This window comes from Gambusia affinis, linkage group LG22 (genome assembly GCF_019740435.1).
Source record: "Gambusia affinis linkage group LG22, SWU_Gaff_1.0, whole genome shotgun sequence".
NCBI lineage: Eukaryota > Metazoa > Chordata > Actinopteri > Cyprinodontiformes > Poeciliidae > Gambusia > Gambusia affinis.
The window spans coordinates 15699450-15725319 of NC_057889.1; the positions used below are offsets into that span (position 1 = coordinate 15699450).

The 25870-nt window shown below is 43.2% G+C and overlaps 3 protein-coding genes across 11 annotated transcripts in view; 2 read left to right on the plus strand and 1 right to left on the minus strand.

The window, feature by feature from the left end:
- Positions 1-16045, plus strand: part of LOC122825000 (mitogen-activated protein kinase-binding protein 1-like) — a 32365-nt gene extending 16320 nt beyond the window's left edge. For 2 of the 4 annotated variants that reach the window (XM_044106018.1, XM_044106021.1), the window contains 24 exons: positions 261-386; positions 646-827; positions 903-994; positions 1105-1230; positions 1654-1724; positions 4075-4196; positions 4281-4356; positions 4473-4584; positions 4677-4740; positions 6788-6898; positions 7077-7225; positions 7401-7435; positions 8152-8337; positions 8435-8568; positions 8677-8819; positions 9772-9951; positions 10304-10370; positions 11284-11418; positions 11589-11752; positions 12092-12694; positions 12791-12878; positions 13384-13457; positions 14842-14927; positions 15699-16045. In XM_044106018.1, coding sequence (XP_043961953.1) covers positions 261-386; positions 646-827; positions 903-994; positions 1105-1230; positions 1654-1724; positions 4075-4196; positions 4281-4356; positions 4473-4584; positions 4677-4740; positions 6788-6898; positions 7077-7225; positions 7401-7435; positions 8152-8337; positions 8435-8568; positions 8677-8819; positions 9772-9951; positions 10304-10370; positions 11284-11418; positions 11589-11752; positions 12092-12694; positions 12791-12878; positions 13384-13457; positions 14842-14927; positions 15699-15929 — 3357 coding nt within the window. In that variant the 3' untranslated portion in view covers positions 15930-16045. The remainder of the gene's footprint in view (positions 1-260; positions 387-645; positions 828-902; positions 995-1104; positions 1231-1653; positions 1725-4074; positions 4197-4280; positions 4357-4472; positions 4585-4676; positions 4741-6787; positions 6899-7076; positions 7226-7400; positions 7436-8151; positions 8338-8434; positions 8569-8676; positions 8820-9771; positions 9952-10303; positions 10371-11283; positions 11419-11588; positions 11753-12091; positions 12695-12790; positions 12879-13383; positions 13458-14841; positions 14928-15698) is intronic. The other 2 variants (XM_044106020.1, XM_044106019.1) reach the window with 2 other exon arrangements.
- Positions 16046-16700: 655 nt separating this feature from the next.
- LOC122825005 (galectin-3-like) lies at positions 16701-22720 on the minus strand. Of its 5 annotated transcripts, XM_044106035.1 has the most exons (9): positions 22618-22711; positions 20718-20871; positions 20360-20384; positions 20103-20149; positions 19369-19995; positions 19186-19274; positions 18185-18356; positions 17832-17926; positions 16701-17612 (listed from the first exon to the last, which is right to left on the minus strand). In XM_044106035.1, exons 1-9 carry the CDS (start codon positions 22644-22646, stop codon positions 17609-17611), a joined length of 1242 nt encoding a protein of 413 aa, XP_043961970.1. In that variant the 5' UTR covers positions 22647-22711; the 3' UTR covers positions 16701-17608. The 5 variants fall into 5 exon arrangements, with proteins under 5 accessions (XP_043961970.1, XP_043961971.1, XP_043961973.1 ...); XM_044106036.1 differs by lacking the exon at positions 17832-17926 and having other exon boundaries at positions 19369-19899; XM_044106038.1 differs by lacking the exon at positions 17832-17926 and having other exon boundaries at positions 16707-17612; positions 20718-20884; positions 22618-22720.
- The window catches only part of pak5 (p21 protein (Cdc42/Rac)-activated kinase 5), a 78850-nt gene continuing 75637 nt past the window's right edge, over positions 22658-25870 (plus strand). For both annotated transcript variants that reach the window (XM_044106027.1, XM_044106028.1), the window contains exon 1: positions 22658-22868. In XM_044106027.1, coding sequence (XP_043961962.1) covers positions 22658-22868 — 211 coding nt within the window. The remainder of the gene's footprint in view (positions 22869-25870) is intronic.

Sequence of the window (25870 nt, forward strand, 5' to 3'; positions counted from 1 at the left end):
TAAAGTGTGTCTCTTATAAGCAAGTTTGGTCACTAAAAATGATTTGGATCTGATGAGTTTCACATCTTTGACACCATAAACAAAATTGTTGAGTGTTGTGATTGAGACAGGCTATTAATTTTTCCTTTTTATACATGTTAAGTGTTTTATCCATCCAGTCTGTATCGGGATTTTCCGTCATAGACCAGAGGAATCCAGAAATCCTTTCTGCTGTTCCCACTTCCTGCCGAATTTGAAGTAATCCCGTCACCGTTCCTCAGGTGTTTCCTGACGTTCCGGGAGGTTTGGCCGCAGATTTGTCATCAAACTCATTCTTCACTTGCTCAGCAGACGGCACCATCAGAATATGGAGGATGGGAGACTCGACGCAGAACATCCTCAGCAACGTCAGTTCGTCTTTTCACACAGCGAGTTTCTTTTCTTTGTTCTCCTCTGAGTGGGCACTTATCGTGTGGTTTATCGTTTATTTTGATACATTTCTTATCAGGATAAGAATTACGATTTATCGGTGTCAATTAGCGATGCGTAAAATCGCAAATCGCCCTCCACTAGCTCTGACATATTGAGACTTTGAGGTGACCCCGTCCCCCTCCCTCACTCCACCTCAGTGATTGATTAGCTCTGTTCTCATTGTTTTCTCTGCAGGATCTCTTGAAGATAATGTACATAGATGGAAATGCGGGCACGCTGCAGGATCCAGAGTGGAACGCGAACACGGACAAATCAGGGGACGGGCAGACGGCAGAAACCAGAGCAGGCGTCAGGACCATCTGCGTGAGTCCAGACGGCAAACACCTGGCGTCCGGAGACCGCAGCGGGATGCTGAGGTGATTTACGGCCGGGGACCGACTGGCAGACCTCGAGCGTTCGTCTGTCTGTAACGTGATGCCGTTGTCGTGCAGGGTTCATGACCTCAGCAGCATGGAGGAGATTCTTAAAGTGGAAGCCCATGACGCTGAGATCCTCTGTCTGGAGTACAGTAAACCAGAAACAGGTCGGCGCAAGCGCCCGTGCGTGTGTGTGTGTGTGTGTGCGCTCGTTGGTGCAATGGCAGTGTGTTTTAGTCCAATCTGCCATGCATTAACGCGGTTCCGTTGCTCTCAGGCCTGAAGCTGCTCGCCACAGCCAGCAGGGACCGTCTGATCCACGTCTTGGACGCGGACGACGGCTACAGCCTGGTGCAGACGCTCGACGAACACTCCTCATCCATAACAGCCGTCCGCTTCGCCGGTGAGCCACTTGAGACGCCGCCGACATCTGACGGCTAATCTTTTCCTAATCCCCGCTATTATCGCCGCTCAGTCGCACACACACACACACACAAAAGTCCCACTTTTGTGAGCTTATTTACATAAATAATGAAATGTACATGTGTTGTTGATTTGGGTTTTTATTTGTTTGCCGGAGCAAAGTCCTTTTCTCTCATGCGTATCAGTCGCTATCGTTGATATATTATTTCATCCGTAATTTACGACGTGCCCCACTTTATTAATCCCCCCCACTGGTTGTAATCAGGATTAAACACTAATAAGTCCTTTTTGATAAGACCTTACACATTTATGTTTTTTTTGTGTGCCAATCATAAAACTTTGACCATAAATAAATCATTTAGTAATTGTATTTTTTATTTTTTTTATTTTTTTAACTCTCCAGCCAATGACAACAAGGTGAGGATGATTAGCTGTGGCGCAGACAAGAGCATCTACTTCCGCACGGCGCACAAGGTAACATCATCACCTTTTATCTGACGTTGACCGTGGAACACGAAACAGCCACTCTCGTAAATCCGATGCTGAAAGTGTTTGCCCAGGATAATTATGCGTACACAAACACTCGGCAGCAATATTACAGAAGGGACGTTTTCTCGGGGACTTTCCGTTTGAGCTGGAAACCTTCGAAAGCCCCAAAGCTCCCGGGACAAATCAGAGAAAATAAAAATATTGGCCTGATATCGGTTTGCTCGTCTGCACCGATTGCTGCGCAGTAGGATCGTTTCTCCTATCACCTGTTTAAACTCTGATTCGCAAAGTGACTGATAAAGTAATCGCTGTCCCTGCAAAAAGAAAAGCCTCCTGCCACGACGCTGCCACGGATACAAGGAGGGTTTGATCGGATGGACGTGCGGTGTCGGTTTCCTCCCTCAAACGCCGATTTGCTTTGAGATAAAAGAAAAGAAAACACAAGAACACATTGGCCTCGTCCGAGCAGAGATTTTCATTCCACGTCTTTTCACGGCTTCTGGCTGCAAACAGTGTTTTGGATTGATGTGTCGTTTTAAAACAATGTGCTTTATTCTTGTCACTCCGCCATAAACCCGACACTTTAGTACACCGCTAAAACACAAAGCCTTACTAAATATTTTTGGTCTATGTTCTAGTTCAGATATCTACGAATAAGATAAAACCGACTCGCAAGTAACTTTTCAGCAAGGTATGGGAGCTTGTTTTAAGTCAATCATTTCTTAATATTGATCAAAGAGTGCTTCTTCCGCTGAGAAATTATTTCACCTGTAACATGGGAAAACTTCTTGTTGTAAGTGGAATAAAATGCTAATGAAACTAGTACTTTTGTTTGTTTTTTTTAATCGATATTAAGAAATTACTTACTTAAAACAAACTCCTGTGTCTTGCTGACAAGTTACTAGTGAGTCGGTTTTGGCTTATTTCAACTGTACTAAAGCATTTACAATAGAAACTGGAGCAAAAATATGTAACCGTTATGGGCTAGGCAGCTAACTGCGGCTACAAAAGCAGCATCAGGAGAGTGTCCTTTTAGGAACCTGAGGTGTGGGGAAAAAAAACAGGAGGCAAGTGTTTTTAGTTTTGGTGAATATATATATTAAGTGATTTGCATAAAAACAACAACATGATGAGACATAAGACAAATAACTCAGAATAAATTGATTGCAAAATCATGAAGTTCATGGTTCTTTTCCTTAGCTCGCCATCTTCAGATCCTGATGAGGATCTGATCCAACAGAAAAAAAACAAAACAAACAAACCCGACCTCATTAAGAGAGTGGGTATGCTTAGCCACAATCAGCTGTGCCAGAATCCCGGTGATATCCAGGTAAGCAGCGCCAATGATTCTAATAAAACGACGCTCCAATGAGCAGTCGAGTCGAAGTTTCACGTGTAAAAGCAACACTGCTTCCAGATGATAAACTCACCAGGCAATCAAATCAGTGGGCTTAAAGAGTTTGATGAGTCCGTGAGGAAGACGCCAACAACCAGCCACAACCACAGTGGAAACAGGTGAGGATCTTTAAACTGCGCACTCTGCTAGCTTGTTTGGGGCAAACAGGAAGTGGGCCCGCAAAAATAAAAGTCCTTGACTAATTGCAGGTTGCAAATAAGATTTTGTGTTTTTGCAGTGTAGCTTTTCTCCGCTGGGCTTCAAATTGACAAGCAGCTGGTTGCTCTTTTCAATCAAACATCTAAACATTTGTGAAATATTTATGTTAGTAGGTGACCTAGAGTTTACACAGCACAGAGTTTTACTTAGTGTGGGGAAAAAACTGCTTGTCACCCTCCGGTGGCGGCACTGCGTTAGAAGGAGGTGAGGCAACGCAACAAGATTTGGTGGAATAAGTTTTATTGGTGCTACAGTTCACCATTACACCGACACCCATCTCTCTACTGCAAAGCACAGCAGCTGGCTTTAGCTTTTGGCCACTTCCACCCACACCAGGTGAAGGGGTGACAAACAACAATAAATTATTTACAAACTCAACACAAAATAAATGGTACAAATAAATATTTACATGCATGCAACTTAGAAACAACTAATCCTAAAGTCAATCAAGAAATTAAATCAAACTTAATATAGCTTTAGAGCATTATCCTTCTTGGCTCAAATGGTATGCTCCACCCTTCTAAGGAGACACACCTGGAAGGTAAACCCCAATTAACAACACAAACTGAAATACAGAAATGAAACAAAAAGTATCTATTCTACAAATAAATATCAATTAATAGGGATGGAGCCCCTGGTCTCCATCACACTGCTTCTTTCTTCCTTTCTTTCTTTCTTATTTTCTCTCCTTCTTTCTTTCTTCCTTTCTGACTTTTGCAGACCGACAAAGGCACAGAGTTCAGGCGCTCCCACCACACGGTGAGGAAAACCACACTTTACGACATGAGCGTAGACGCCACCTGCAAGTACGCAGCTGTTGGCTGTCAGGACCGCTGCATCAGGTAGGTGCGTGCGGCTGCTTCTCTTCAGGCTCGCACGGTTGGCAGTTTGAAACATCCTGAGGCCTGCTCTTCTTCCCGATGCAGGATTTTCAACATCAGCAGCGGCAAACAGAGAAAGCTCTACAAAGGGTCGCTGAGTGAAGATGGCAGTCTCCTCAGGGTGACATTTCCTCTCTTAGTTCACACTGCAGTGATTGCTTTTATATATATATATATATATATATATATAAATAGACACTTTAGGAAATAAGGAGCTGTTTGTATTTGCTCTAAAAGGTTCAAATCGATCCTTCGGGTCAATACGTGGCCACCAGCTGCTCGGATAAAAACATCAGCATCATTGACTTCTGCACTGGAGAGTGTGTCGCCACAATGTTTGGACACTCGGGTAACAGAACCAGACTGAAGATGATCTTAAAGCTATTGTGTTACCTGTTAGCCCAGGTAGCACGATACTAATGACTGGCTTTTGTTTTGCAGAGATTATCACTGGGATGAAGTTCACCAGCGACTGCAAGCATTTAATCTCTGTATCCGGAGACAGGTGAGAGGATGGTCTTTGCTTGGGCTCAGACGTGAAAGTGACTCGGAGCCTGTTGTCGACACTTACTATTAACAGTGACCTGATATTTCACAATGTCTCTTTACTAAAAATGCTGTTTGTGGCATTAGGTATCTGAGTTGCTGAGAGATATGTTGCCAAGTCGACCTTTTATTCTGGAAATTGCGCCCCGCAGATTGTTTTTATTCTTTTGATTTTTCTAGAATGCCCTAAAATACATCAAAAGGTTTTCCTCCACTTATGTTTTCAAGGCCATGACATCATCATCTGCATGTAGGAAATCTCAGTGTATGTAAACTTTTGATCTGGCAATCCAATTTACCATAAAAGGAAAAGTTTGTCTGATTCAATGTAAAAAGATTATGGATTGTTATACAGTGTATATTAATTTCTGGTTTGGGTTGTATTTAAACGTAGCTAAACCACAAATAATTTTGTTTTTCTACAGATAATCTATAAATTGAACAGATATTATCTTTTACGGAGCCCTCCAGGGGACATGGGGATTTTTTTTTTCTTTTGCGTTCCCTCGCAATAATCTACTGATCAGTACATGTGACATAATTAAATACTGTAAGCCTTTCTTATGGTGGCCGCTGAACTTTCTGCTTCAATATAAAGTTATATGAGGTTTTTCCATGAATGTTAATATCTCCTTGTGAAATATCTGAAGTTTTATATATTTTTCTTTATGAAAGAAATGCACCAAAAACCTATGATATGAACAGAAGTAGGAAAGAAATAAAAATACATTGTAATTCTAATCTGACAGTTTTGATTGTGTCTCTGTTGTGTTCATAGTCTGAATGGTTTAAAGAGCTGCTTTCAAGTTCATCTCCATCTCACCCTTAACAGACATAAACATGCAGTGAATAAATCGATTTTCAATCAGTTTTTTTTTTTTGCACCAATGAGTTAACAATAATAAACACGTTTTATTATTATAAAACACGTCAAGCTAATGGTGGCAGAGGGCCGCACTGGGTTAACTCGGGGAATCTCATCTGTCCGTGTATCAATCAACTCCAAACCACTTCTGTGTTCTGTCACAATTATCGATTTATTCCATTTTGATTATCGTGCTCCAAACTTTGCAACGACTGACTGACCGCCCCGCTCACCCACTTCCTCATAGCCAGCAGGTCAGTAACCTTCAATTCATACCTGGCGACAGCCACGCCCACATAGACACACCCACCACCCGGGTGTCAAAGGTGAGTGCTCCTGTCATATTGATAATTACTTATTTCATTCAGTGAAAACTTCTTTGTTATTTTTATTAAGTGTTTGGTGCAAAACACTGATTGAAAATTGATTTTTTTTTACTGCATGTTTATGTCTGTTAAGGCTAAGATGGAACGGCACTGAAAGCGTTTAAACCGTTCAGACAACCAGCACAACAGAGACACAATCAAAACTGTCAGATGACTTATTACCCTGCGATAATGTATTTTTATTTCTTTCCTACTTACGAATAGTTTCTGTTTATGTCACAAGTTTGTGGTGCCTTTCTATACTAAAGAAAATATATAAAACTTCAGATATTTCACAACGAGATATTAACATTCATGGAAAAACCTTACATTGCCTTATATTAAAGCAGAAAGTTCAGCGGCCACCATAAGAAAGGCTTACAGTATTCAATTATGCCGCATGATCAGTAGATTATTGCGAGGGAACGCAAAAGAAAAAAAAAAATCCCCATGTCCCTTGGAGGGCTCCGTACAACTCGCCTTCAGTCGCTTCTTGTACTTATAAAATAAATTATTTAAATACAAATTGCAACAACCTGTCACGTGGCAATCTGATGTACAAGACTTAACGAGAGGTTTGCCTTTGGATCATCTACCGTAACGAATGATTAAAAAATAACATCCAGCAGTCGCGCGGAATCAATTTCCAGCTCCTCGCGCGAGAGGAAATGACTCCGGGAATGTGTTTGAAGACGGTTTCCTCGGTTGCTATAATGAGATGAGAACCTAAATATTTAATGCTTGTATGCTTTTTTTTTTTTTTCTTCTTCCCCCAGCTGTGTCTTTGTCTGGCGCCTTGCTCCAGAACTTACAATGGCCATGAAGGAGAGGCGGTACCAGCTGGGAGAACACCAGGACTCACCTCGCTGTGGGGCCTCTGGAATCAGGTGCACACACACACACACACACACACACACACACACCCATGCTCATTTTTAATGTCTACAACAGAGCCAGCGACTCTTTATAATGAGTTCTGTGCTTTACATGCCGACCCTCCGCAGAGCCTCATCAATATGAATCTTATTTTTAAATTTTTTTTATCGTTTTGCTGCTTTACCACAGGCGGGAGGCGTACAGCGCTCCGGCTCTGGTTGGCCTGTCGTCTGACAGCGACCAAGACAACGAGGCGGAGGAGAACGAAGACACTAACGATGCGGACGACAGCAAAAGCAGCGGCGACTCCATCAGCTGCCACGGAGAGGAGGACACAGGTAGTTAGTTGTCTTAATGCGAGGAGAGCAGCTTTAATGAGCGCGTTGGCTAATAAAAGGACATGAGAGAAGCTGAACAGCTCTTGTTTTGACCTGTGGTGGTAAAAATGTCTTCAAGACAATTTTTTTTTTTTTAAACTAATAATTATTATGAATTTTTTTAATCCAATTTTAGGTTCAGATGAAGAACAGGACTGGCAGCAGAGAAAGGTAAGAAAACCAGATGCTTGAAACAAGCTAACAACCACGCAGTTAAAAAAATCAAAAACCTTTGCGTTTTGTTCGTATCTTAGCTATTAATTTGCACAAACATTTAAAAAAATAGAATGCATTCATACCATTGAAACGTTTCCGCCTTTAATCAGCTCTCACACCCAGAGACTTTGGTGCATTTCATCTGGATTTTCTGTCACACAAAGTGGAGCACAGTTGTTTTCAACGTTTTTATTGCACGTAAAATCATGGAAAGTGTTGCATACGATTCTATTCAAATTTCTTCTCTCTGAAAACTCTACATAAAATCCACTGACTTCGGAATGTCAATAGTCAGATGTATTAATATGCATCAAAAACAATTCATGTAGACCAAAGAGCTTCCTAGTTTCGGCAAACTGTAACAAAACAGAATGAATGTATTTAAAAGACAAAATCATGAACAATAATTACTTTCAAAACTATCTTTTAAAAAAAAGTAAAATAACATTACGAGACTAAAGTTACAATATTATGACTTTTATTCCCGTAATTTAATCTTTTTAATCTTCTTACCATGACCCCTAACACTCTGCCAGGATTTACACAACACTTACAGGATTCTTCTGTCTGAGCAGTGCGGATATGCACAGACTTTAAAGTGTGTTTTGACAGCATGACAGTGTGTGAAACAGCTGGTATGAAGCCTTGTTTGTCTCCTGGTTCCTCTCCAGCAGGGAGCAGTCAGCCAGGTCCTTCCTGACCCCACCAAGCGTCCGCGGAGACGTTGGTCCCATCGTATCGGTTCGCTGGAGCTGATGGTGAAATCCATGCTGGACCTGAGGCAACTCGAGACCTTTGGTCCAAAGAAGAACCTCAACGGCCCCACACAGAGCATCTCCGGCCTCCATGACCCCGAGGTTTGTAGATTGGGTTTTTCTTTTTTCTGTTTTGGTAGGGATTTGGATGCATTTAAAAAAAAATAAAAAATGTTTAAAGGGCAACTTTCATTTCCAGGAGCAGCAAGTAGAAGAGAGATCCAGGAGGCATCTGGCTTGGTTGCCCTCGGCAACGTCCGATTGTGCCGCGGAGACGAATGGACTGGTGTTCTTCCCCGAGGAGAACGAAGACGACACGAGTCCAGCGGATGGGTAACTCATCAACTCCTCCACACTGTCTCACCCAAGGGAGCGGCGTTTTCTTTTCTTTCTTTCTAAGAAATCTTTTTTTGGAGTTTGACCGTTTCTCTCGCCCCGCAGCGACGATTACGTGGTGACGGAGCGGCCCCGCAGCCCGCCGAGGCAGAGGACCTGCGCAGAGAGCCAGGACAGCCGCAGCCCAGACAGCGCCTGCTCGCTCGGCTACGACAGCAGGGGATCCAGCCCCGATCGCATCCCAGACGGTGAGGAACTGCCGAGGAGGTTCTGCGGTTTCCAAACACAAACTTCAGAACGGAGTAGGAATGTCCTGTCTTGTCCCACAACGGGAAAGTTTCTGTGCAAACTGCAGCTACGTGACAGGCAATCACGGCAAATAGACTGACACTACATATAAAGACAGAAATAAGAGTAAAAATACTGTCCATTAAGGGCAAAATTTCAGCATAAATTTACTACGTAGTTGTAAAGAAAATATTAGACTCCAGTCTAAATGAATGTGCAACTGAGTTGGTTAATTAAAAAATGAAGAAAATGTTTAAAATGAACAAAACATTCCAATTTTTAGCTAAAAAAGTTAGTTAAAAACTTTTAGTGTGCCTATCTGAGCCATTAAAAGACCAACTATTTCCAATTAGTGACAATAAAAGACAAACTGTTCAACAGTAGCGTTGTGCACAGACGTCAGCAGGGAGGTGAACACACTTGTTGCGAGCAGCGACGGTTATTCAGCGTGTTTTACCGAGGGTCCGATGTGATCGGTGAGTGTTAATAGGAGGTGGAAGGACGCCGTAACTCTAGAGGAAAAGTGGCGAGAGGACAGCCGTAAATCACGTTCGCGGTTTGCCAAAAGTTGTGCGGGGAGCGCCGTAAAAATCCGGAACAGGTGGTTCCAGTCGGGTCGGGGCGACGTTTATTTTTGCTTGGATTTGCTTTGTCTTGTTTGTTGTTTTGTTTGTCGACGCACTCTCGTGATTTGTATCTTGAAAGGTGCCAGATAAATAAGAATTGTACTTTCTTTTGGGCCTACGTGCAAAAACTCTTTTCAATAAATACAATCCACATCTCCCAGTGGAACCTGGTGATGGCAGCGTCATGCTGTGGGGTTGATTGTCTTTTGCTCTTACAGGAAGAGTTGATGGAGGTAAACCATTGAAATTAACCCGTTTATAACTCTGCTTTTGCTTTCCTTTCCAGCAGATGTGGAATCTCTGAGTCGGTGCAGCTCTGATGAGGAGGAAGAGCGGGCTGCGAGGAAGACCGCGTTGGTAACGAGCATGGACGAAGCTCTGAGGACGGTGAACGACTCCCAAGAGCCCGGCGAGGAGGACTTCCTGCGGCAGAACTTCGAGGCGCTGGCCGAAAGCTGCAGCTCAGGTGGGACTGAACAGATGCTGCAGAGTTAGCCACGGCTCGGCCGATTCCCCTTTAACACTCATTTATCAGAAATAAGTGGATTCAAAGATTTTTTTTTTTTTTACCCCCCCCAAACCCCATGAGAAAAGCAATCTAGATATAAACCGCGACATTTTTGTTTTCACACCTCAAACAGCTCCGGATATCGAACAGAAAACCCCAGTTCAGGCTCGGCCTCGGGGCTTTTGTGCCTCAGAATGCCTCCGTGTTGCTTTCAATGACCCCACAGTCGAGCTCAGACAGACGCTATTGATTCCTCTCCTGGTCTCACTTCCACTCTCTGTTTGTTTTTTGTTTTTACTCCTTTCTGCAGCCGAGCAGAGCAGAGTCCCGGGGCTGAGCATGTCTTCACGCTTCCTGTCCAAAGGACATAATAACAGGTAGGGCTGACCACCCCGGGCCGGCGCCGACCCTCCACTATAATTCTAATCCCCTGTGGACGGGCTGCTCTGTCGAACCATCTGCGTACCCTCCTGATCCAGCTGGCTGTGGGTTTGATGTTTGTCTTCACATGGAAGCGAACTGAAACAGAAGAATAAACAACCAAAAACTGGTTTAATAGTTTAATATAGAAAAGGAAATCAGAGTGTTGAATAAGAGAAGCAGAGTTGTGTTTTATTATAGTAAAAGAACAAACTTTTCTTTTTTTTTTTTTGCAATTTTTTCTGACAGATTACACATAAAAGTGAATGTTTGTGAAGTGGAATAAATATATATATATATATATACAGATATACGTTTCCATTTTTAAAATATCTTGTTTATAAATAATATTCCAGAAAGTGTGGGAAGGAAAAATTCGATGCAGACAGAATTGAATTTACCCTCATCATGATGCTGCCACCACCGTGCTTCATTCTGGGGATTATCCGTTTGTTCAGAGTGATATGCAGTGTTAACCCTAGCCCTATTTAAAGCTTCAATTTGCTGAGTTTTTATCATGTTTCATTCCTAATGTTCTCTATTATTTGTTAAATGAGACATTAAAATTTCACTTCCATTTTACAGTATTGCACTACTTTGTGTAGAAGGCAAAAACAAATGAAATACAAACTGCAGTTTGTAATACAAATACAAATTTGCTGCAATACAAACACATGACAAATATCGGAACGTATCAAATCGTCCGTAGCAGAACCGACTCGTAACGGAGCTCCTTCTGCTGTCCCATAATCAGTCACAATGCAGGAAGTCGTTTTAATTTGGCGGTGACTTAAAACTGTCTGCCTATTATCAGCTGCCATGAATAAAAGCACGGCAGCTGTTCAAGGTAAATGTTTGCCCTCTGTGTAGACCAGTAGCTCCACTGGCCAGAATGATTGAGTCGGAAAAAGGACAGAAATCCGCCAAGCCTCCGGTGTCGAAGGTTCGGCCCATGATGGACGAGAGGAGAAAGGCGGAGGACAGGACGGCTGTCAGAACCGAGAGGTAACGAGAAAACCCAGACTCTTTGGTCCTCATAGAAATCCTTCAAACTGTGACGGAGAGATGTACATTTTTCTCCCAGTCACTTAAAACTATAGAATCAAATGTGGAGTTTTTAAACATGCTTATTTTTGAGACGTTTTACTCAGAGCTGCCGTTTCTCACCTCTGCAGGCCTCGGGAGAGAAGTTCTCCTCCTGAGGTCCGGCCGCTGAAGAAGGAGACGTTCTGGTCCCCTGAGTGGAGGAAGTCCAGCCCGGCATCGACGACCTCCTCCATGCTGGACAGACCCACTGCTTTCCAGAAGTCCCGTTCTGCACAGAACTTATCTTCAGACTGTATGTTTTTCTTATTTGATCCCATTCCTTAAATTTCTGGCTGTAGCTTTGCATTGAGACTTACTGTTTCCTCCAGGTTGCATTTTTTTTGGTATGGATTTCTTCATCTTTAAACTGAATTTGTTCAGATGTCATCGTATTAATGCTTTGGTAACTCTGTTTGAAAAGGAGGTGGGCAGAAGTTGTCTTACGTTTGACGCATTAGTCTATATTGGAAAAAAAATACATAAATTAACTAAATGAATCAACATACAAATTTTAAATCATCTCCACCAGCATGTAAAATAATTTTTCTTTCTTAGAAGAATTAATTTTGTCTTTCCGTTCCTCCTTTTCTAGCGTCTCACTCCCCAGTGCCCCCTAGTGTCCAAAGGGAGCAGCAGAAGAGACCTCAGCAGCTGCTTTTGACTGCCTCCATCTCCAAGCCTTCCTTTTACTTCTCGTCCCCGTCCTCCGGGTCACCGCACACCCCGCCGTCCCCCCCGCCGTCCCCCCCGCCGTGGGAGAGTCCCAAGCTAAAGCCCCGCCTCTCTTACATGAACCCCACAGCCAGCTCCAACGCCAAACGCAGTCGCTCCACCTCTCCGAGAGACGGTGTCCAGCCTTGCCAGTCGCCGCCTGGCTCCCCGGGCTTCCCCGAAAGCAGGAGGTCACCCGACGAGCCGGAGGCGGAGCCAAGCCTCTGTTTCCCGTCCTCGGCCTCGTCCGAGTCGTCCACGTCATCCAGCGCGTTCTCCAAAAGCTCCTCTGTGGGTCACCGTGCAACCGGGCGTCTGACCCAGAACGCCGCGGCCTCGCGCATCCCGCTCCCGAAGCAGCCTCTGAGCCCGCGGCGCAGCCTGTGCCTGGACGCCAGGCTGACCCCGCGCTGCTCCGCGTCCGGGCTCAGGGCTTCCGCTTCAACCGTAGATGTTCGCTGTGATGTTCCAGATAAAACACAAGGTTAGACAAGAAGAGAGGCACAGACAGTGGAAACTACACACACACACAGGAGGAGCTGAATGTCTCATAATATGTCTGTATCTCTCCTGGTTTCAGGGCGATGCAGACAACTCTCCTTGTGTTTGGATCCTTCGTTACCAAGTTCACTGCCAGTGAGGCAGAACAGAGATGCGTTTCCTCAGAGGTAACTTTAAACTGGATTTTAAAGAAGTATGCGTATTTACGCCTCTTTCGCTTTTACACGTTTTGTCACATTACAACTGCAAACTTCCACATTTTTTTACTTGGATTTCGTGTGAGGCAAACACAAAGGAGGCTAGTTCATAATTGTGACATTCAAGAAAAAAAATATTCATGGTTTCAGAAATCCAAGAAGTGTTGAGTAGTTTTTGGTTTGAACAAGACCGCCTTGTTTCGATCTTCCCATCAATTCCCTGCGAGAAAAAACCCCCCCATCCTTCCACCCATGATGGTGCCACCACCATGCCTTACAGTGGGGTCTATGTGTTCATCGACCCCACTGTATTTTATATTATGAATAATAAAAATTTTTGAAACCTGTCACATAAAATCCCCACAAAAAGAGGTGTGTGGCTGTAAAGTGACACCATGTGAGAAAAGCTCCCTTTTTGTTTTTCGGTATGCTAATTTCTACGCAAGTATCATCCATTTTTAACATTTGTTCCCAGTGTTGAGGGAGGTCAGGTGGCTAAAGGGCGCCCTCTGGTGTCGGGAGAGGACCGCACATCGAGCCCACAGCCAGGTTTGCTCTCTCAGATTTCAGATTTTCATCGTCACTGCAGTCTGTTTGTGCCCTCTGTTTTGTCCTTTATTTCTCACTGATGGCTCTGATGATTGAACACGGACCTCGTTTATTTCAGAATCTGCATGCAGGAGACATTTCACGCCTCCTCTTTGTTTAGGTGAAACATTTAAGCAAGAGAAACACGTTTGTGTTCAGTTTCAGATCTCTAAGTGCCACAAACAGAGCTGCATGTTACTGTAAAAATATTTTAAGTCTGGATACGAGCATTTAAATGTGCATGTTCTCTCCTCATGTTTTTTATATTTTCATTAGCAGCTTGAATTTCAGGATGACCACCATCTTTGAGCCTTTCGAACCAATTACTGCCATAAAATGTTTCCCCATATTCACGACATTCACTTTATGTCACATTACATTTTCGACTTGGGTCATCCTGTCCATACAACTGTAAAGTAATAATATGTAGTAAAATCAGATGGCAAAACTGAAACAGAGGATTGTTAGAGTTTCGCACAGGTCGCCCACAGTGGTTCTAGTGGTTAGCGTTAGCTTCTGCTACATTTTTTCCCCGATAATTTTTTGCATCTTAGGTCTGCTTTTGCTCAGCCGAGCAAAAGCAGACCTAAGATTCTTGTTAAGCAAATTAGTGGTTAGTGAACCTAACATGATTAGTTGTGGCTAATTACTACTGCCGATTTTGGTGCAAACATATATTCTCCTTCACAAGCCTGGCGTCCATTTTGAAAAATGTCCACCAGGAAAAGGAATGTATGTGGTTTCTATGGTCCCGAGATATGTATGATGTGACACCAAACACATTGATCTAATTAGCGATTTTAGTGCGAAAACGTGTTTTCCATGTCAACAGCTGCGGACATTTTGAAAAATCAAAAGATTATCAGTAAATATTACTTTTATGGGCCCAAATATGAATTATGCCACCACAAAAACATTCATCTGTGACACACTGGCAAAATTAGAAGAATAAATTTTCCTCGACGATCATGGCGGCCATCTTGAAAAATGTCTGCCATCTTGAATTTTTCAGCAGGTCACGTTTTTCTTTTTTTATTGAGAGCGTCCTTGCCACCTTACGTTCTCGTATCCACACGTGACCCACCTTGCTGAAATATTTAACTATCTGCTGCGCTATCAGTGCTAATTTTTTCCTCCTTGAAGACGTTGGGTGAAAAATCAATTGTTCTCACTCCGTCCACCGTTCACACAGCCACTTAACGCCCCGCAGGCTCTCTGTTTTTCTCTGCTTTGCTCAGTGGCAGAGTGTGTGCAGGCGCTGTCCTGTGTCGGCGTGTGCGCTCGCTCTGACTCGCAGCGCGCCGTGATAAACCTGAAAGTCATTCTCTCCACCTCCTCGCCGCAGATCGCTCCGTCACCTTAGAGACGTGCAGGCAAGCCGTCGCCGATGTTCGACAGAGTCTGAGGGAAGCCGTCGTTTTGTACACTGCGGTAAGTGGGCTCGGAGAGAGAAAGACGGTCAGAGAGACTGAGCAAAAGAAACCAAACGAACGAAAAAAATAAACCGCCAGTGAAAACCTCAGAGGTTTTCTTAAAGGAACAAAGTTGAATTTATCTGATATTTTCTACCTGATTTTTATTTGCATCTTTGAGTGAAAGAAGCTGATGGGCTCACTTCCTGTATTGAACACACTACAGGGAGTCTGCTTTAAAAAAAACAAAAAAATCATTGAAGGTTTTCAAGCTGCCTAATTACATTGTCTCGAATCACATCTCTGCTGATTCCCATATATTTATAAATATTACAGTCAGAGTTATAATCTCTTTCCCCAGAGAATTCACTTGCAGCTTGCCTGCAACTTAAACACTTGGAGAGATGTACTTTAAAAATAACTTTTTTTATTTGCATATTTCTGCCTGTGCCTATTTTTTATTTTTTTTTAATTATTGTCTTTTTTCTAATTTTGACTGTTTATAAATTTGTGCTATGAGGGTTCTCTGTTTTCTGAATCTTAGACCTTTTACAAACCCTTTCCACACTTAAAAGACGCCGCTTTCATTTTTTGGCCACATTGCTGCGAGATTTAAGAAGTTAAAGTATTCTACCACACTGAGTTTTTAATTAAGATATTTTTTAGTCTGAACTGATGAAGACGCTCTTAGTGCTCTATCTATAATCTAAAAAACCCCCCCCAAAAAAACAAAACCAGAAGACGTAAAGAATATTCCATCTGACTGGTTTAAATTGTGTTCCTGACACAGTTACTGAAAAGCAACCAACCGCAGCGCTCAGACCACCAGGAGATGAAGGGCCTCCTATCCGAGGCCCTGTTCAGGGTCAAGGCCGAGCTGGACTCGCTGCCCCTCGGCTCCTCTGGGCCCCGGGCGGCCCCCGCGTTGAACTGCGACGGAGACAAGGCCCTGGCTCTGCTGGAGCAGTACGCCGAGCTGCTGCTGAGGTCTGTGGAGAGGAGGCTGGACACCAAGACCTGACCGGACGGCGTCTGTGTTTTCAGTGGCCGCGCAGAGATGCGACGAGGCCGACGCATGCAGGAGCAACAGAACGTGAACAGCACCTTTTTCTATTTGCACACTTGCACACACACACACAAAAAAAAAAAAAAAGTTAAACACTTCATGCAAACAGCGGGAACGCCGTCGTGTTCAGAGGAGCTGGTAGAACGACGGCTGAATATTAATCACTGAAATAGTATTAAGTTTTAGTTTTCCTCCATAAAAGTGCCTTGCTTTTTATCCAACCCTAATTTGTCTTTAGTGTGTGCTCAACGTGATAAATTGAGACTGTAAGTGTTGACTTAATGACAGATGGTTTTATTTTTACCGAGGGGAAATATGAAACATTTAAGCGTCATAGAGTACGCCATATTTTAAAAAGTTTATTGGGAAAAACTGAAAGAAAATTACGTTTCATCAGGATGTCACTGTAAATATTTCTGCTTGTTTGTTTTTCAGTTTTATTGACTGGGAATGGATTTATGAAAAATTTGTAATGATTTCTGACTCATTTGGCAGAAATGCCTCATTTACCAACAATAGAGCAAGTGAAGTTCGTGTCAATTTTATATATTTTTGTGCCAACAGGATCTTTAATATTACTTATATACGTGTAGTCTCATTAGTGTTTAATATCTTTTATTCGTCTGAGTCCTGGTCGTACTTTTGTTTAGATATTTTTAATGCTCTTGAGATTTTGTATTTTTCTGAAAGAGCTTGTTCTCTTCAAATAAACTGAAAACTGAACGATTTCCTGCTCAAACTTTTATTGAAGGTTCACTTCACCAAATTAGTTAGTGACGTTTTATTTAATAAACAAAACGATGTAAACAATTAGGACAAACTCTTCAAACTGAAAAATAAAGATGCAATAAATGGTTAAATCCATTACAAAGGCGGTGATTTGCACTTATTGCAGCTATATGTAACACAAATGTACATAATCATCATTATCAGTGATAATGAAAAAAAATGTATAAAATATTTTGCAAAGTAAACATTGCATGGACGTGCACATTTTGATGCTTTCCTCTTGATTTTGCAACAAATATTGCAAAATCAAATTATTCCACGACATCATTTCAACTTTCATTTACATTTTTTATGGTTAGCTAGATTTTATTTTAGCTAGTGTTTGTCCAGGATTGATATCTGTAAAAACAACAAAAAACACGATTAAGTTTGTATTACTTGCGTCATGAAACCTGGAAAAAGACCTAAATATTCATATAATAGTAAATCATTAAAAAGCAATACCATCATTAGTTCATGCTGACCCCTAGAAGTAAACACAGGCAATGCTATTAGATTTCTTTGGTCCCAACAGATAAGTTAAAGCTCATCCTGAAAACAATCCAAGTCAGTTGTTTCAGAAAACTGCAAAAAAAAAAAAAAAAAAAATTGTTCAGATTTAAGCACATTTCTTAAAGTCAGCCGACAACCCGTGCTTTATTTCTGAGTGAAAAGTATATATAAATATTTAAAAAATCTGCCGCGGGTTGCCTAAGGAAGCGTCTCCACGTTGACGTAGGTGAGGACGACGTCGTTCAGGATGTTGATCCGGTCGATCTGGTTCAGCTCTCGGACGCGGTGGCGGAACTCGAACAGCGGGATGTTGTTCACCGCCACCCTGAACGTCTCGGGAGTGCACAGGATCTTCATCTGGGGGAGGAAATCAAGGCAAACAGAGCCGCGCATTTTTTTGTTTTGTTTTGTAAACTCGGTGAAAGCAAAGCACATAAAGACACCCGAGCCGCTGCTTCCGTTTGCTCTGTGGTCTCCCAATGCCACACACAGACACGGCGTCTTCAGGTCAGACGGCTCCCGGTTGTTACATGTGATTAATATTTATGTTTCGCGTTACATGAGAGCCCCACTGACCTCCAGGAGCCTCCCTGCAGTAAAGCAGCGCTCTTATCTAGGATCCGGCTGCACAAACGACCTTCCAACCTTTTCCACCTTTTCCAAACGTTAGCCTGACGTTGACCATGAAAACGTAACCTGGAGTCAGTTACAGGCTGTTCGGCATTGATAGCCTATTGCAACTTTAGACGATAAACTCTCAGCACATTCTACTGGCAGTTAAGAGATGAGAAGTGTATTGTTGAGTTAGATTGCTATATTTTGTTTTACGTAAGCAGCAACTCATTCAGTTTGGTATAGCTTCACAAACAAACCCTTTTAGAGGAGTAAAATCTATAGCCGCCTAAATCCCCTGACTTTAATTTTCTCACCTCAAACGGACTCCCAGGAGCGAAAGGGAAGGGTCCCTTAAGGTCCCTCTCCTCCGGGCCCCAGCGATCCCCCAGTTTGTGGTTCCGGACGACCACCTGCTTGCCCCCCTCGTTAAAGCGTGGGTTGATGTGAAAGGCAATGTCGTTGCCTCTCAGGAAGTTGACTGTGAACCTAAAAGGGGGGGGGGGGGGGAACCAGGCCGCTCACATTCATTCCCTACATTTACATTTGAACGCTGTCGCACAAAAAAAAATCATGCACGTCGTCTAATGTCATCTCAGCCACGCATCCTTTTGTGTTTTACGTTCGGGATTTAATGAGGTAGACCAACACGTGCTAATCCAGAGGCGCAGATGACAAGTGTATGCGATTCTGTTCGGTTCCCTAAATAAAATCCAGTAGAATAAATGCCTTCAAATTTATATAAATTAGTAGTGTTGAGAGACATTTCTGAAAGAAAGCCATGAGAACCCTAGCTTACGGTTTGCCGTAACTCATGTAGGGGACGAAACAAACGTGCAGAGGAAGGTGCTCTGGTTATGTGAGACCAACGGATTTCCGCCAAACGTACCATCCATCCTCTGAGAGACACGGTGGTGGCACCGTCATGTTGCAGGCATGCGTGTTTTTATTTTGTTTTGTTTTTTAACGCTACTTTTGCTATGTACGGTGCCAAGTTTGGATTTTAAAGAGTGCAAATATAGATGAGGTTAAACGTGAGTGAAAAAAATGATTAACGTGACGAGATTTCGTTTAAAAATTGATCAATTTGCAGCATATTTCTCTGGGCCAAATGAAGACGCGGTCAGCCTGAAATAGCCATTGGATTTACATCTGTGGTCTTCCATACAGGTTTAAGTTGAACGTACATCTTGTGTTTGGGTGGCCGTGTTGGTCCGACACATTAAATCCCAACAAAACCCATTGAAACGTGTTCGTAACGTGATAAAATGAGCTGTGAACACGTCCACGAGGCACTAATTATCAGATAAAGGCTCACATTTTGGCATTGGGTTTGACAAAACCCAGGATTGTCATCATCATTTTGTCATATACTCCTCGAGCCAGGTTTAAGTTGTACGGCACACTCTGCACAGTGAGAGAGAAGCATAAGAAAGCATCATGATAGCACAGCAATACAACGGCGGTGCAGATGTTTGCTGGATGCCTTGTGTTCACTGACCATAGGTCCAGATGTAGGGGGAAGCCAGTGGGGCGGCATCATAGATGGATTCTGTCCGGGCCATCCTGACTGTCCCGGGTTATAAGGCCAGCCTGGGTGAGCAGGCCAGCCGGGTAAGCCCGGGTGGACGGTGGCGGCGGCCGGAACTGGAGCAGGCACCTGGGTTTGAATTGGAGCCGGCTGCTGGGACGGCTGGTACTGCGTGGCAGGCCAACATGGCTGACAGGGCTGCTGGACTGCGGGAGTCGGAACCTGAACTGGCGCTGGGACCAACGTTGCGGTCGGTGCTGGTGGCGTTATAACTTGAGTCGGCGCGGAAACTGAAATAGGAGCGGGAACTGAAACCGGAGCCGGTTGGGGAGCGGGCCAGCAGGCGGTGTTTGGCTGGCCGGTCCAGCACGGGACGGGCTGGGTGGGCTGCCCGGGCCACGCGGGGAACCCGGCTCCGGACGGCGGCAGAGTGGGCCAGAGGCCGCCGGACTGCGGAGCAGAACCAGAGGGCGGGCAGCCGCCACACAGAGCGTCGGCATGCTGAGACGGAGGAGAGGGGGAAGACGGAGAGAGAGGAGGGTCAGGAGCCAGCAGGGAGATACGCGGAAGAGACAGAGTGGAGAAGATGGAGGAAACCTACTTGGAGATGCAAACAGAAGTAAACAATTAAGCATTTATTTACAGAGGGAAATATGAAAAAAATAAAACAAACAAACAAAATAAATAAAACATGTCATTCTTACCAGTGTGGGGATCTGAGAGTTTGATGTACTACTTACATCCATGCTGCCTGTCAAGAATAAAACTGGGTTCAGTTTATTTATTTTAGGTTTTGTTAGCTCACAACTAAAAAGAAAAACAAAAAATAAATAATGAAGAAGTCAGTGAAGTATAAGAAAAAATAAATGTCAATTTTTTTTTTATTGAGATAACAAAAAAATAAATAAAAATCTGCGTCTCAATATTTTGTTATTTATGAAATAGAAATTGGTAATATTACCTGACTTAAACAGGAAGAACTTTGTCTGTAGGAGGGGGGAAAAAAAGAGGCATTGTTATGTGTCTTTTTATACATTGCATATAAATATGTGGTGTCAACTGTGCTATATTTGTTAAGTTTGTCTCTTAAGTTTTATTTTTTTTGCCATTCATATGCTTTGTTTTAGCAATCTTTACTCTGTGTTTCATTTTGGCTCTCACTGTAATTATCTTAAAAAAAACAACACTTCTCTACATTGATAAAAAATAAATAAATAAAAAATGTCCGTTTTGCTGGAGAATTTAAATACAGCACATTTAAAGTTATCTTCCAGACTTGCAGGAAATCTGCAACAGAACCAGATAAGAGCGACGGTTACCTTCGTTTGGGTTTGGTGCTCAGGTCCAGACGGGAGCAGGCTGCAGGATCTGCTGTGGTGCAGGAAGTTTGGCTGTGGCCAAAGGAAAAGCCTTTTATAGCCCCTGATTCTCCCAGCAGCAGACTCCTCCTCACCCCATCGTCCAACTGTCAGACTACAACAGCATCCTGTGAGTGCAAACACATCTTTCCTGTTATCCTACACAAGTTTTACAGCCCAGCAGTTGTCACATTGTACTCAAGCGTATCATAAATGAAAGATGTACCCACCGAAAGAAAAACAAAACAAAAAAAGCAGCCAAGTAGTAGAATCTGTACAACTTTTTATGGCCCGGTGTGAATCACATAAACGTGGCAAAATTGAACTGTTCTTCCAGAAAGTTTCTCTTTCTTTCACCAAACCAAGACTGAAAACAGAACAATGGATTGTTTTTTATTTGTGTGTGTGTGTGTGTTTTTTTCATGCTGACGGTGGTCCGTTTCTCCGTTGAGCAGTCATGGGACTGTGAAACGCTCGAAGAGTAACGCAATTACCGAAGATAGACGGAGAAGTCAGGACCCGGCGCTGGCTGCTCAGCGGTCACGTGGTTCACACACACACACACACTGATGGCTGAAAAGGTCACACTACCTCCTGTCTCACCTTCACATTCATTTCATAGTTTCCCTTCTGGTCAAACTCCCACTTCTGCTTTAATACTCAATATTATCCCCACTCCCCTCTCCACCACACAGCGCCGCTCTGCTCTTCATAAACGTGAGCGATTGCAGGGTCAAAACTCAAGGAGGTACATTTTTCCTGCGATTATCCAATAAGTCCCCATGGCAACGGCATCATAAACAACACACACGTGGATTCACACAGTTTAATGTGCTTCGCATCGCCTCGTTATTAGATTACCCGTCATCTGAGCTGAAAAATGTCTGAAACTGCAAACGCTCGGAGAATGACATAATCCAGCAGCCATTGGGGTCTTGCTGCTGGTTTTACGTTTTGTTTTGTTTTTTCTTCTTCAGCCACTGAGGGAGAGCTTTATGTTACGTTTACCCTTTTCTGTCACTGATGGCCGTAATCTCTTGAGTCTAAAAGCCTTTTGGCTTCATGTCAACAACTGAAACTTAGTGCTGCGACTATGGCCGTTTGCTAAGCAATGAGAGTAATGCACTTTGACATTGATTTGCCTGCTGTGGCGAATGGAAATTTATAGTCCCATGAACGAGTATTCATTAGTTCTGAAATTTTCTCATGTTGCAACAAGGACGTTTACTCGATTTTATTTGGATTTTATGTGAAAGACCGACACAGAGTGCTGCATAATTACAAGGTGAAAGTGAAGGATGTTTTTTTTTTTTTTTTGCAAAATGGTTCAAGGCAGGATAGTTAAATTGGAGGAAGAGGGTTGGGGCTAGCTCTGTGTGTAGCTGACTCAGAATGAGATGCTTTGTGAAAAACAGTCCTCAGGTGAGCAAATCATGGTGAAGATGCACCAAATCTGCAGCGGTCACTCCGTTAAAAAGTTGTTTCCAAAGTGTTTCCCTCAGTGACTCCAGATACACACCAAACCTTTCAGATTTTTAACCAAATAATAATAATAAAAAAAGTTAAAACCCACAAACATTTGCTTTTCTCTGCGTTGATTTGCCTCAATAAACTACACTGACGTTCTCAAGATGTGTTGCAAAATGGTGTCAAACGTTTTACACGGTACTGACACTGACTTTGCTGGCCAACGTCGTCCAGAACGTTCCTGTCTTCTCATGCATATTGTCGGCAGCGTGTGGCCTCCGTACTCAATGTGGCCTCAGCTGCACGACTAATTTGATGAATAGCTGAGCTACACACACAACAACAACAACAACAACAACAAATATAGCTCCGTTTCAACTTGAGAGCAAATTACCAGGCTCCACTCCGGTGGATGTTTGCCATGTGGTCCTGACATGTGCCTGTCGGCGAGAGGCAAGAGAGTAATGATGTCACTCGCAGGAGATGTTCTTTTGTCGCTTCAGCCAATGGGAGGAGAAAAAGGAGGGAGCCGCGAGGCACGCTGCTGTGAGGCAGAAGACGGCTCTCTGGCAGGAGAAGGGCTCTCCAAAGTGACGACGGAGGCTTTAGCCTCCGATAAGCTCTGGGCCTCGTTCCAGAAAAGCCGTAAGCCCCAAACTCCTCACACCCTGACGCCTTCTATCCTATCTCTTCATCGCGTCTGTCTTCCTGAACGCACAATAACTGAATGAGTGAAGTGCGAACAGGAAATCTCCGCTGTGACCCGCGTTTGTGATTTGTTGTCTTCTTTTCTTTTTTTCTTTTTTTTTTTGCTTTTGTGCGCTCAAAGACTGAGTGAAAGATGAAATCAGAGGGAGCGTGCGTGTGAGAGATAGTAAGCGTGAGGGAGATACAATATTGCTACAGTTGCCATGGGGACAGCGACGTGTGTTTCTTTCTTTCTTACGTTCTTCTTGTTGTTGTCGTTGTAGAAACCCGAGTGTTTACGTGTGTTTCTGGAGGCAGATTACTATCACTAATTACGACACTGTTGCTCTCCACAGTGTGGAGCTTTTGGAGTTTCACAATATAACCACCAGCATAGTGAAATTGTTAAAAGCCATGCACCTCCACTGTCCACCACTAGATGGAGACAGTAAAATTTCCCCTGAGGTGGTGAGAGAGGTGAACACTCTTACTGTTGGCACAATGAAATGTTCTGTTTCTTCTGCACGGCTGACATCTACAAGGCAAACATTGACACGTATGTATAATTCACTAAGAGGCTTGGTGATCATAACGAGCAAAACGTCTTTTCACTTAATGCCACTTCCCAAACCATTCTAGCAGTTTCGCTGCTACCGCTGTGGAACCCGTTTCTCCTTTCATCGCCCTTCACGAAGCTTTAAAGGAACCTTGGAGCTTTTGCTTTGTTTGATCTCAGTTCAGGGCTCTTCTGTGCCAGCCTTTTGCTCCTTAAATCTTTTTTTATTTTCTTTATTTTTCTTATCTTGCAGCCACAATCTACCATAGGTTTTATTGGGATTTTGTGGGAGGTGTGTTGGAGCACGTTTGAACATCAGCTTTCAGGTTTGGCCATATGTCGTCAGCTGGATTTAAAGGCCGCTGCAGCGTATAACTGCAGTTTGGTCTTAATCATTCGATTGTTGCTCTGGTTGCATGTTCTAGGTTGCTGTTTTGCATTAAAGTGAACCTCCACGTCAGGTTCAAGTCCTCTGCAGTCCTCTGACAGGTTTTCTTCCAGGACCGTCCCACATTTTGATCCTTCCGTCAACTTTTGAGACGTTTCCGTTTCGCTGCTGAAGAAAACAGTTTTCCACCACGCAGCATTTTGCATGTAAACCAGGAAACGATAAGAGAAGAAAAAATAAAATCACATGAAGCTTTTTTATTTAAGTACAAATGTATGCCACACTTTTCAGATTAAGCAAAAAGCAAGACTTCCCATCCTCTTTGCTTTCTCTTCTAACCAAGCTGTACTTTCGGCTGCTCACATCTAAGAATCCTAATAAATTACGCCGAGGCTGGTAGTTTCAGCGTGATTAAAACTGCTGCTGCAGCCAAAAGCGATCCCACTCTGTAACTCATACACAGTGTGGGTGAGAGAACGCAGTCTCCTCCCCCGACGACTCCCAAATGTGAAAAATAGATGTGGGCGTCAAGAAAACCCATGATAAGTTAGGCTTCAGCTGAAAATAGTCCTGAGCCAGAGGGGGTGTTCCCTTCGCTACCAGGGGTTCGCATTTCCCAGGAGATTTTTAAATTTTTTTTTAGGTGGATAAAAGAGGAAGGAAGATGGCGACCATTTGCTTCCAAGTTGCATCAGTCCGTGGTGTTCGTTCCAAAGGTTTAGGAGAGAAACTCGAATTTGAATTTGTGTGCCCAGCTAAGAAAACACCACGATAACTGTCAACGTCCACCAACAACACAAAAAGATCCCAAAGTGTTTTTCACCTGTAAGCTCATTCCTGCTTACATGAAGGAGGAATCACACGCGAGGAAGTTGCAGTCACACATTTCTGTGCGAACACTGTGCTTTAGAAGGCGATTCAGCATTTTGTCATACAGTCCAAACATAACTTAAACATGCACGGCCAGCACAAAGTGCATACCTTGAAGTGAAAGGAAAGCGGCAAATGCCGATTGAAACCATTTATTTATTTTTTTTTTCTGAGTAGAGACCTGGAAAAATGCAGGAGGCAGTTGTTTTTAGCATCAACACTCTCACACCCTAAAACAACTTCCAGTGGAAACAAACCACCTTTGATTTTGTTATAAACCCAGCCAAGATCCACTGGTGGATTTTAGTTTTTGTCTTCACTTGGATTGGAGTTGTTTTAAAATCATTTTATTATTCCGGGTTCGGTTCCTATCTCTGTGTTCATTGGTGCTGTTCAGGTCTTGCCACATTCGTTCATTCCTTTGTGATTAGCTGCTTATTTTTTGTGTTCTATTTATTTTTATTTTATTTATTAAAATATTTAGCAGTAATTTTCTTGCCATTATTTTAGGAAGGTCTCGACATTTTCTGTGAGTTCTGACCTATATACTTTCAATGAATTAAAACAAAATAAACACTTGGGATATCCAATTCCTGTTTTTTTTTTTTTTTTTTTTTTTTGTAAATACTTTTTGCTATAGTAACTATCACCACATGGTTAGCAGTTTGAACCTCTTGTGCAAACGTGAACCTTGTTGTTGTGCTGTGTCCGTGAGTGGAAAGTGTCCGTGGTGCTGCACAGTACAGGTGCTCCACATACCCAGCCAGCTCTCCGCCCCGCTCTGCGCTCATTCGCTCTCCCCAGCAGCCCCGGATGTAGCGCACAGGACCGCACAGTCCTCCACTCCAAAGAGATAATAACATGGCGCTGGCAGACACATAACGGTGCTCATCCCTCTAATAACATCAGCAGGAGCAGACCAAATACAAGCCGACGGGACATGTGAGCTCTTCGACCCCCAGCACAAGCAGGTAGGTGCGGAGGAGGACGTTGGAAAGACGCCGTTTGGCGGTGCGTTTACGGTTAAATAAAAAAAAAAAGAAGAAAAAAAGAACGTGTCTGCCTGCTTGCTGCTGCTGCTATCTCCTTGCACAGGAGGCATTTTATTTATTTTATTTTTTTAAAAGAAGAAGCAGCTGAGGTTTT